This window comes from Monopterus albus, unplaced genomic scaffold (genome assembly GCF_001952655.1).
Source record: "Monopterus albus unplaced genomic scaffold, M_albus_1.0 scaffold3.1, whole genome shotgun sequence".
NCBI lineage: Eukaryota > Metazoa > Chordata > Actinopteri > Synbranchiformes > Synbranchidae > Monopterus > Monopterus albus.
In genome coordinates this window covers 1327334-1338473 of record NW_018127883.1, presented here as the reverse complement: position 1 = coordinate 1338473, position 11140 = coordinate 1327334, and the positions used below count along the sequence as shown (strand labels likewise).

Here is an 11140-nt window from a genome sequence, read left to right as displayed (position 1 = left end):
AAGACAACGGGAACATCATCATTACAAAGGCTGAGCCTGGGGAACAATCAGCTTACAGCTTGTGAAAACGCCAACATATGGGAGTTTCTGAGTTTGGTCTCTCTGTTGCAAACCGGTGCGCACGTGATTTTTCCAGCTTCCCATTATAAAACCACGACTTGTCTCACGTTCAGAAAAGTATCATAAATCGTAGACTGGCTTCGGTGTGGCTGAAAACGGAAAGGTTGTTAGAATCGCTAAGATAGGAATGAACACCTCGAAGCTCCTCCCTGTTCAGCCAGTCAGCTGTTTTGACACCCCCCCCCCCCCCCCCCCCCCCCAATATAGGGATAGGGCAACCTCTGAAACAACATCCCATGTATAATATAATATAATATATGCAGTACAAAAAAGGACAGAAATACACTATGTATGCTGGTTACACTTGAGTATTTCTACAGTATGTATATGCTACAACTTCAAGTTTACTTTTCATATAACTTGACTTTCAGATGGAAATATTACATTCAAATACAGTACAAAGTGTACAAAGACGCATGAGCTCTGATATCTCTACCATGACCGCGTCTTGTACAGCTGTTTTATAAAATTGCTCGTTTTTCTTTCTCTCTTTCTTTTTTCCCTTTTCTATTTCAAGTAATTAACACACATAAAACCTCGGGTACGGCAGTATTATTCCATCACAGAAGTATTGAAAGCTGCAGCGAACTAAGCAAACTATATATACAAACTCTATTTAAAGTGTAATCTCTTCAACGCATGCGTGTAATTTTCAAAATAAAATGCACCGGAACAGACTAGAATGTGCCAAACTTTTCTAGAAAGAGGGCTTGCCACGTCTGAAAGCACTTCCGGTGCGTATATTTTTCTCAAACATTAGCTCTAGCGGAAATATTTCCGTGATGCAGGGTAATGTTCTAATGCAAACGGTTAAGACTGTCGTTAATTTTTCCCCGAGTGTGGAATAATTCCGATTTTCGAAATAAGAAAGAAAATGAATTTTGACTTGTCGTACAAAGGAAGTTGCTCGCATTTACGTGTCTACTGACAATAACAGACATGGCAAGAGGAATCTGCGGGCTCAGTGAACTAGTTAAGTAACTTAAGGGCGAGAGATGATTAAGGTTAACGAAGCAACAACGACTTATTGTGTAAGTATCGTTTGCTTTAATTTAGTCATCTTTAGAGATTCACGAGTTAGCTTGCTCTTACGAAAAGTGAGCTTGTTAAGCTAGCAAACTATTAGACACATTACTGTCTTGATCGACATGTTTCACTTATTGTCTAGCTAACGTGCAGATTGTCCGTGAGTTGTCCACGCCATGGCGAGCTTGTCTAATTGTTAAGAAATCACCAGTGTTTGCTGGATTGAACGGTCGTGTGTCCAGCATGAGTGCGTCAGCTGGGGACAGAGAGCTGCTAGGGACCCCCCTGGATAATACAAAGGAGGAAATCAGTGGGCCTTCTTGCATAGGAGACAGTGGCAAACAAGTAAGTAAGCACACTGAACAGATAAGAAGGGGACACTGTCCTGCTGGCTCTGGGTGTAAAAACGCTCTATTTACTATCTGAACTGACAGCCACACTTATTTTTTCTATGCACTAGTAAACTTTAAATCGATTTATAAAGTCTGTAGTCACATACATTAGTCATGACAGCTATTTATCAGACAAAGCTTCATGTAGGAGCATGATCGGATTAACCTCCTGTGTCATTGGGGCAGAAAGGTGTTGTTGGGCCCCTATTGACCCCCATTATACTGTCCATGACAGTATTATTTCTCCAGACACCCAGCAACCAAGCAGTACTCTAGGGCTGAGATGATTGGCTGACTACTCTATTGATAAAAATGGGAAACCATTAAATCCTACCCCCAATCAGTGTTCTCAGCTCATCCTCAATAACTTATAACACTTTATTTTGTAGGACTTGGCTGTATGCACAGGCAGCAGTGAAATAAAGAGCTGTGCCGTGGTCAAGTACTCTGCTGCCCCACCTCCTACCAGCTATGCCCTGCTGCAGGAGAAGACAGACCTGAAGCTGCCACCAGCCAACTGGCTGAGAGAGAACCCACAGCTGGGCAGCGCTGGCACCACTATATTAGGGTCCAGCAGCAAGAGCAAGCCTTTTTCCAGGTATAATGTCATGAGAAATCCTATTACTAAAACTGATCTTTATTGCTCTAGTGTGAAACTGTGTTGATCTCTGTAAGAAAGTTAGTTTTTGCATAACAAAGGAAGTACTGTCTACACGACCGCAGTTGAGGGATGTCTATATAACCAGTGTGTCACCCACAGTGGTATTGCAAAACTCTCTCTGACAATATTATATGAATTTAACATATTATACATAATGTGTGTGCATTCAAGCTTGAGTGGGATTTACAAAGGTTTTTAATTATGCTCGCATTTAGTTTTTTTAACCTGTGTGTTGTGGTGATTATTGCTGCTGCCTCACAGCAAGAAGGTTCCGGGTTCAGGTGGTGCCTTTCTGTGCAGAGTTTGCATGTTATCTCCGAGTACTCCGGCTTCCTCCCACAGTCCAAAGACATGCAACTTAGGTTGAGTGGTGATTCAGGAATAAGTGGTATAGATAATGGATGGATGGTATTGGAGGTTGAAATATTATATGTATTGTTTTCAAAATCTTTGAATTGATTAAGTTCCCTTTCTTCTTTTCTAGTTTTGGGATGGCCTATGACTTCATTGATTGCATTGGGGATGATGTTGATGTGGTATCAGACTCAGAGGTTTGTGGTGCTGTTGCAACACTGACATGTTTTTCTTTGTTTCTGTAACATGTACATACAGCTGATAACGTTTTCTCTTACATTCAGAACATCAAAAAGCTGCTGAAAATTCCCTACAGTAAGTCTCATGTCAGTATGGCTGTTCACCGCGTGGGGAGGACCCTGCTTCTGGATGAGTTGGACATTCAAGAGCTCTTCAGGAGGTCTTCTCAGGTACATGTTTATGTTTACAAATCAAGTCAAATCCCTATCTCCTTAATAGGATTTTGCACCATCACTTGCTCATTTTTTCCATGAGAGTAACTTCTATATTTGAGGTTTAAATGATTGTAGTCTCCCTGCTCTGTGTGTGTTGTAGACAGGTGATTGGATGTGGCTAAAAGAGTTTTATCAGCGGCTAATAGATCAGAAGTGGCAGAGGAAAAAGAAGAGTAAAGAGCACTGGTACCAGAAGGCAATCCTGTCAAAGTTTCTCTACTACAGGTGAGTAGTAGAGTAACTTAGCATTCATTGAATTATGTGGAAAAAATGGTTTACCATTGGAGTTAGGTTACACTTTATCGTAAGGTGCGTCCTTCTTAGCCTCCATCTCTCACCAGTTTGGCTCGATCTCTGTGTTTCCTGCAGTATAAATGGTGATGGAGCTGCAGAGCCTGTACCAGACAACCTGAATGAAGGGGAGAAGGAGAATGGGGCAGAAGAGTTCAGTTCTTCATGGCCTACCACCTTCACCAGTGCACCATCTGACATAGAAGAGTCAGACTCTCCAACGCAGGTACAGAAGGACCAAAAATATTAATACAATGTCAAAGGAAATCTCTGAAAAATAATAATGAAATGTCTGAAACGTTCGTGTCTTGGCTATTGCACTCACCATAGCCATTCGCAAATTTCCATACTTAGTGAGATGAAATGTGTTAAATAAGTAATTTTACATTAGACTGGCTCTGGGTTGATTGCAGAGTTTGTGTGGGAGTTTTGGTCTGCAGTGCTAGGACTGACAGTATTGCTGTAATTAAATGTGCAGGAAAGTGTTTCTGTGGACAGCAAGTTTGCCCTTGGCCAGGTGACATCCGTGCCCAAAGAGCAAAACCTCCCTACACTCTTTGACGAAGGCGAGAACAGTCAGGTAAAACAATTTTGCACTATTCCTTAATGGTATGCTACTACAGTTGGTAGCTTACGTCTGATTTATACTCCTATACACTTGGATGTCCTTTATTTGACAGGGCTTAAGAAACGACTTTGTGCGAAACATCATGTGGGCGTTTGAGGATATCCACATGTTGGTTGGGTCCAACATGCCTATTTTTGGAGGTGGTCGCTATCCTGCTGTCAGTCTGAGACTCAGGTTGGAATTTGAATTTGTTTGCTCCCTATATTGCTATATTACAAATGGTAAAACCTGTTGTGTGCTGATCAGTTTTTACTTCAGTTATTTAATTCCTGGAGGTGAACTGAATTGATCTCTTAATCTCACAGCAAAAATCTAACTTTCCCGTTTTGTTTTTCAGGGACAATAATAAACCAATCAACATTCTGACAGGTATCGACTACTGGCTTGACAACCTGATGTGCAATGTCCCAGAACTTGTCATGTGTTTTCATGTCAATGGCATTGTTCAGGTAAGTTACTGCTATTTGAATTGAGCTTTATTATTATGTTTGATTGCCAAAGTTCATTTTGGCAGCAGAATATAAGATGTATTTTCTAAAGTATGCATTTGTAATGGCAGGATAATTGTTTTCAACATCACTCATGTTTAGCGGTTATGTTGAAAATGTGATAATGCTTTTCTTAATTTTTCACCTTTATGGTTTTCCCCACAGAAATATGAGATGATAAAAACAGAAGACATCCCTCATCTGGAGAACTCAACTTTCTCCACAAGGGTGGTGAAAGATATTGCCCAGAATATTCTCTCTTTCCTCAAGTCCAACTGCACCAAAGAGGGTCACACCTACTGGCTTTTCAAAGGTGGGAGATGAGTAAACAAACTCTTAATTCTTTAAGTCTGCTCTTGCTGTGCTGTACGCTTGTGGATCTTTATTTTTTTCTTAACTCTATAGCTAGTGGGAGTGATATTGTGAAGCTTTATGATCTCACAACTCTGTGTGAGGAGGCTGAAGAGGAGAAATATCAGAATCCCTTCACTCTTCCTGTAGCTGTGCTACTGTACAAGTAAGTATCTGTTAAAGACTCAAGGTGGGAGCATGTATGAAATGTAGAATTCCTGCAGTTTTAAAAACTGGTAAAATCAGTATCAGACATGACTGTAATGAGTTGTTCTTTGCTGTGGCACAGAGTAGCCTGCAACTTGAAAGCGAGGCTAAACAGAAAGCACTATGGCACAATCAGAACCCTTCTCTTAAACTGTGTCAAACTTCTGGATCAGGAGAGGCATCCCCAGGTAAGAAGAGATTGTTATAATTAATTAGAGATAGGAAAGACTTGGAGTAAGAGGATGATGTGCAACAAAAGTCCTGACTGTGATGTAAACTCAGATTCTGCAAGAGTTAGTTGCTAGATAAAATGATAAATGGGTAAAAATTTGCATGGACAATCCTTTAACCAAAATAGTCCTCTGATTCTTTTAGTTTTTGGTGTTGACATTGTGTTAAAGTTAAATGTTTGCCAATAGTTATAAATGCTTTTTTTTCTTTTAAAATATTATTTTAAAAACTATATTTAGACCAAATAAAAAGTGAAACTACTTGGCTAAATTGGAGCACACCATAGTTTAGATTTGGCTGAACTTGACTCCCGGTCCGACCTCCTCCGTCTCCTCTCTGTTCAGATCATCGCCTCAGCCCACTACATGCTGTCGGAACTGTTCCAGCTCGGTGAGCTTTCTGACGAAGATGGAGCTGAGTCACTCCGGGCTGGTGGCTCAGAGGACAGCTACAGCGATGAAGACAGGGAGGATGATGATGATGAGGAGGATCTGACAGAGGACAGCGATGACAATGTCACCTACACTAACTGCTCCAGCCCACAAGACGACAGTAAAGCTGTGGCTGTGATCCGCTCTGTAGGGGAGCTGTCGGTCCCAGAGAAGTACAAATCCACCCACCCGATCAGAGTGAGTGCCTCTCTAAATGTTTTTCCTGCTTTCTCCTGAGGCAAAGTGAGAGACAGAGTGGAGTATACAGATAATGTTATATTAAAAAAGCCTGTTTGTTAATCTCCACAGCCAAGTTCTGCTTTTCCTGTTTCTCAAGACAAAGAGGAGAGATGCAGACACGTCCTGAGCTACGTACTAAAAGTGAGTTTCTGTATAGTGTTTATTTAGTGTACATATAATAAAAAATGTGATGGGTCCCAAGAAATGTCATCGGCTGCATAAATAAATGGTATATTTCACTACACAGGGGCTGAAGGCAGTGGATGGCAGCATTAAGAAGGAGAGTGATCTCCCAGCTGCAGACCCTAACACACCCATTCCTCTCAAATATGAGGATGGAAATGCAATTGGAGCCTGTGCCGCTGAGAAAGGCATCTCTCTTCTTCTTGACAGAGGTTAGTCTACACCTTATTTCAAATATAACTTATAAAACCATGTAATAAAACAAGCCAGATGTAAGCATTATGCATGTACGGTGATTCTGTTAAGTTGCAAGTGTTTTTCTTATAAAGTTCACACATTGTTACTGGATGACTCAACTACAGGACATTTTAGAACCTTGTGTGTATCTTTCTCCTGGTCTTACAACGTGTGTGTGTGTGTGTGTGTGTGTGTGTCACTAGTGGGGCCATTGCAGGAAGAGCAGAACCACCCAACACGCTCAGGGATGATCCCTGGCTCGTGGCAGCACCGTATGAAGCTGCAGCTTTTCCTCAAAGCCTCCAAGGCCTACTACGTCCTGTCTGATGCAGCCACTAACTTGCTGAAGTACGGACGAGCCTTGCGCTACATCAAGCTGTCTCTGCAGTGCTATGGTAAGGCTGTGTAACTAACCTAAAACGGTGAAATATGTAGTTGAGGTAGGTCATTTTCAGTATTGTCCCATTTATTTTTTTTAAGCATCAATCATAATTACAAACAGGTACGTTGTCTTGTGAAGAAATATAGTAAGTCAGCATTTCTTTTTATTTCACCTTCCCCGTTTCATCTGTTTTGTCCAGATGCCTATTGCTCAGTGAGCGGTTTACTGCACCCACATGTGCTGCAGTTTCACAGCCAGTCTCTCTCTCTGTGTGGGGACATCCAGCTGATGTTGGCCCAGAATGCCAGCAACAGAGCAGCTTACCTGGAGGAATACAGCTACCAGACCAAAGAGGACCAGGAAATCCTGCATAGCCTGCACAGAGAGAGCAGCTGCCAGGGTCAGTCAACTAAAGACAGACAGTCGGACAGATCTTAAACCACACAATGGCTGATTTGATCAATTATTGATTATTCCATTTGTCAGTCTATTTTCCCTTTACCTCCTAGCCTTCAACATGATAACGGACCTGGCCATGGACCCAGAGTACCAGCTGTTTGTTAGCAGTAAATGCTACGAGGCAGCGTATGAACTGCTAATCTCTGAGGCTTTGAAAGATCATGCATCAGATCAGCTGGCTCCGGTGCTCAAAAGGCTGGGAAACATTCGCAACGAGATGGGAGTCTACTACATGAACCAGGCTGCGGCCATGCAGACTGAGAAAGAAGGTATGTTGGATAACAGCTATAGTAACCAATATAATTCACCACAGTGATAACTTCTTTTAATTGGAGATGCAGAAATTGTGTAGTCTGTATAATTTGCAGCGTTAAAAGGCTAGTGAAATGAAGCAATTTCTGCATTTGGATCAGTAAAAATGTGAACTCAAAATGGTATAAAAATTGATTGTGCCACCAATTTGTTTTGTAGTTCTTACCTGCCCTTTTGTCCATGCCACTGTGTCTAACTGGCCTTTTCCTTCTCCTTCTCCAGTAAAGAAGGTGGTGTCCGCAGCAGAGCAGGAGTTGTGGAAAAAGAGTTTCTCCTTCTTTGAGAATGGCATGGTGGACTTTGAAGCCATTGGAGACAGCACCAACACAGCCTTGCTGCTGTGTAATACTGGCCGGCTGATGAGAATCTGTGCTCAGGCCCACTCTGACATCTCTGCCGACCAGAGCAGAGGAGAGTTCTCACCTGAAGAGGCCCTCTACTACAACAAGGTACCAAGTCAGACCATTTGTCTTTTTGTCTATCCTTCTGTACTGTGAGCTTAATTAATACAACTTTTCATCTAACCTATGGCCCAGGCCACAGATTACTACTTGCGGGCTATGAAGTCACTGGCAAGCCGAGAGAACCACCCAGCTGTGTGGGACAGTGTAAACTGGGAGCTGTCCACTACCTATTTCACCCTGGCTACACTTCTGCAGGACTACGCCCCGCTGTCCAGAAAGGCCCAGGAGCAGGTGGGTTTGAGCTCTTTTTTTGTTTCACAAAAGGACAAACTAGTATTAAACTAAGTGAAACTTAACTCTTCCACAAAAATGACTCCCAAATTGAGAAAATCTCTAGTTCCCTGATGATCAAACTATATATCACCCATTCCTGCATGTGTTTTCCCAGATTGAGCGGGAAGTGACTGATGCTATGATGAAGTCTCTGAAGTATTGTGACCTGCAGACGGAGTCGGCTCGTCAGCCGCTCTACCAGTACAGGGCTGCCACCATCCACCACCGTCTAGCTTCTATGTACCACAGCTGCTTTCGCAACCAGGTGGGAGATCTTCTAGATTCTAGCTGTCTTTGTATTAATAATCCACGTCAGCTCTCCCTTTCAGCATAGATGGTTTTGTTTATGCTAAAAGAAAAATGTCTTATTTCTTGCAAGAAGATAGTAATATACACTAACTAGAACAGAATCACTGGTGATGGGATGTCTGTATTTTATACTTTACAGCAGTATAATAAATTGAAGGATGTCTGTGTTTCTGGCTCTAATTGTGTGACAGGTGGGGGATGAACACTTGAGGAAGCAGCATCGGAGCCTGGCAGAGCTTCACTACAGCAAGGCTGTTGGTTTATTTCTCATCCTCAAAGATGCACCCTGTGAGCTGCTCCGCACGCTTCTGGAGAGGGTTGCCTTTGCGGAGTTTACAATGGCAGGTGAGTAAGTGTTCGCCATGATGGATGATGTCATTATTTTTCAGTAATGTTGGCTTTGTCAAAAGAGAAGGATTTAGTTGGGAAGCATAATAGTATTTGTCTCCAGCCTCTTACAGTACCGTTTCATATTGTGTTTCCACAGGTCAGAGCAGCAGTGGGGCTAAGCTGAAGAGCCTGACCGGAGCTCTAGAGATCATGACTGACACTCGCTATGCCTTCCAGCTGATTCTTAAAGAGCTGCAGGAGGAGCAGATAGAGGTAAGTTTCAAAGAAGCAGATGGTAATGCGCTCTCATATTTACTCATCTTTGCAAAGTTTTGTTCAGTTGTCTTTTCTTGATCACATACTACAAACTTACACTCTCACTTTCCTCTAATCTTTTCCTACATCCTGTAGTTGAGTGAACCAGAGCCTGCTGAATCAGCAGAGTCTACTAACATGGCCTCTGGCCCCACATTGGGACTGAACCTCCAGGAAGTGATGAAGTTAACTGGCGTGTTTGAGCCAAGTTTCTCCTTCCTGCTGCTCCAACTCATCAAACTGATGACGACAATGAAAAGGAAACCAAGGTAAGCAAGCATATTTTATGTTGAGCTGCATATTTGTTTCATATACTTTACACTAGAGATGTCCCGATTCAACACAAAGCATCTATCTGCACCAGTCAGGGACATTTCACAGGATCGGTATCAGTCAGAATAAAGCCGATCCAATTCCAATCCTCATTTAGAACTTTAGTCCCATATGAACCGACTCAGTGCGTTTTTGAGATGCGCGTCACAACTGATAAGATGCTATATTAATCCAGCTGTCTACACTGCACGCCTGTTGGCTGGCATAGTTACCACTCACGCTTTGCATGTGTATTCACGGCCTGAAGCCGATTTTTTGCTTTAGGTCTATTTTTTTTGGAGCTACACACATAAAATGTTTCACTGAATCCACCAAAACATTGACGGCTCACTAGTTCCAACGAGAACTCCACCAAAATAGAGAAATGCAAAAACAATTGAAACATACGACCTGCCATCTGTTACATCAACCCTACTCGATATGCAGTTCCTTTTAAAGTGTGTGTAGTTTTTAATTTGCTGTTTTACCACAGGTACATGTAAGTACACATACATGCCAAGTGTTGCCAGTAATTCCTTCTTTGTCTGTTATTTGTTGGAGTTCAGGCTCAGAGTTTTCCCTTTTCCTAAAGTGTTTCTGTAGGCTCCTGTGTTTTTGTGCATCAAGTGCTTCTTGTGCACGAGTGAACACATTCCCAGTATACACAGATTAACTCCAGTTTGACAGATGTTTAATGAACATTTTACTGAGTGTAGGTAAATACAGGCTAAATATTGGATCGGTATAGGGGCCAAAAGAACTGGATCGGGACATCCCTACTTTAAACTTTCATTATGCGCAATCCTGACATTTGTGTTTTATTACAGCAAAAAGGATGAGGACCTGTTGAAAACCTACAGGAATGTGTATTCCAAGCTGCTGCGAGCTGAGAAAAATGCGGCTCTTGTCAGCCGAGTCGAGCTCTACGTAGAGCTACTACAGCAGCTGGCCTCGCAAACAGCAAGTGAGGATACTGGTACGCGTTTGTGAAAAACACAAAACGTAAGAACAAGGCCGCTGAAGACTTTGACTCTGCTCTCTGCATCTCATTGGACATCCAAGGTACATTCTGGAGACCTGTCAACATGTCTCCTCAAACACACTGCAATAGAAAATAATGATTAATAGACACTATTATGAACAGGCACATCTGAAATACAGTTTCAAAGCTAATTCACCTCTTGCGCCTTGGAATTTAATTTTTTTGTAACATTTGCATCAAAGGTTTTGAATTGTACATTTTTGTGAAAAGAGTTGTAAAATCAGAAGGCTATTTTTTCTAAATGCTGAAACATGTAACACTCCCCTGTGTAGAATTTGTTGGTGACTATACCAAATGTCCTCTGGATTGTCTAAAAGTCACATAACTTCTGCACATGGAGGCTTTAAAAGAGATAAATCATTGATTGCCATGAATAAAAACTGACTGAAATACTGTATTGACAGGTTGAAACAAGCTCAAACATTCTATTGACTTTCAGAAACAATAGTGTGCAATAGTTTGGCAATATTCAATGCAAACTCTGACTTTGTCTTCATTGCTGTTTGTATAAATGTGAATTTATATCAGCATTGTTTGCGATGACATGAAAATAAAAGGTCATAAAATTTTTATGCTGTACAGTACATGTTCCATCCCTCATCTTTAATGTTTCTCACTAAAGCATCACTAGATGATAATGCACCCTT

The 11140-nt window shown here is 41.8% G+C and overlaps 1 protein-coding gene across 4 annotated transcripts; it reads left to right on the top strand.

The window, feature by feature from the left end:
• The first annotated feature begins 827 nt into the window (after nucleotides 1-827).
• On the top strand, nucleotides 828-10726 carry edrf1 (erythroid differentiation regulatory factor 1). Of its 4 annotated transcripts, none has more exons than XM_020603059.1 (26): nucleotides 828-1151; nucleotides 1389-1491; nucleotides 1928-2136; nucleotides 2684-2750; nucleotides 2838-2963; nucleotides 3109-3233; nucleotides 3378-3525; nucleotides 3778-3879; nucleotides 3980-4101; nucleotides 4265-4376; nucleotides 4581-4728; nucleotides 4821-4932; nucleotides 5056-5161; nucleotides 5549-5833; nucleotides 5945-6016; nucleotides 6123-6270; nucleotides 6499-6690; nucleotides 6877-7077; nucleotides 7187-7405; nucleotides 7671-7897; nucleotides 7985-8143; nucleotides 8301-8450; nucleotides 8686-8839; nucleotides 8982-9097; nucleotides 9236-9408; nucleotides 10279-10726. In XM_020603059.1, the coding sequence occupies exons 2-26, from the start codon at nucleotides 1390-1392 to the stop codon at nucleotides 10439-10441; spliced, it is 3738 nt and encodes a 1245-aa protein (XP_020458715.1). In that variant the 5' UTR covers nucleotides 828-1151; nucleotide 1389; the 3' UTR covers nucleotides 10442-10726. The 4 variants fall into 4 exon arrangements, with proteins under 4 accessions (XP_020458715.1, XP_020458705.1, XP_020458691.1 ...); XM_020603049.1 differs by having other exon boundaries at nucleotides 1358-1491; XM_020603035.1 differs by having other exon boundaries at nucleotides 1300-1491.
• Nucleotides 10727-11140: the final 414 nt, after the last annotated feature.

Bases quoted from the DNA above. Each gene is read 5' to 3' on its own strand.
- edrf1 (XM_020603035.1), top strand. From the start codon at position 1,116: ATGATTAAGGTTAACGAAGCAACAACGACTTATTGT. The intron at 1,492-1,927 runs GTAAGTAAGCAC...TTTATTTTGTAG, and splicing joins TAGGAGACAGTGGCAAACAA to GACTTGGCTGTATGCACAGG. The intron at 5,834-5,944 runs GTGAGTGCCTCT...TAATCTCCACAG, and splicing joins AATCCACCCACCCGATCAGA to CCAAGTTCTGCTTTTCCTGT.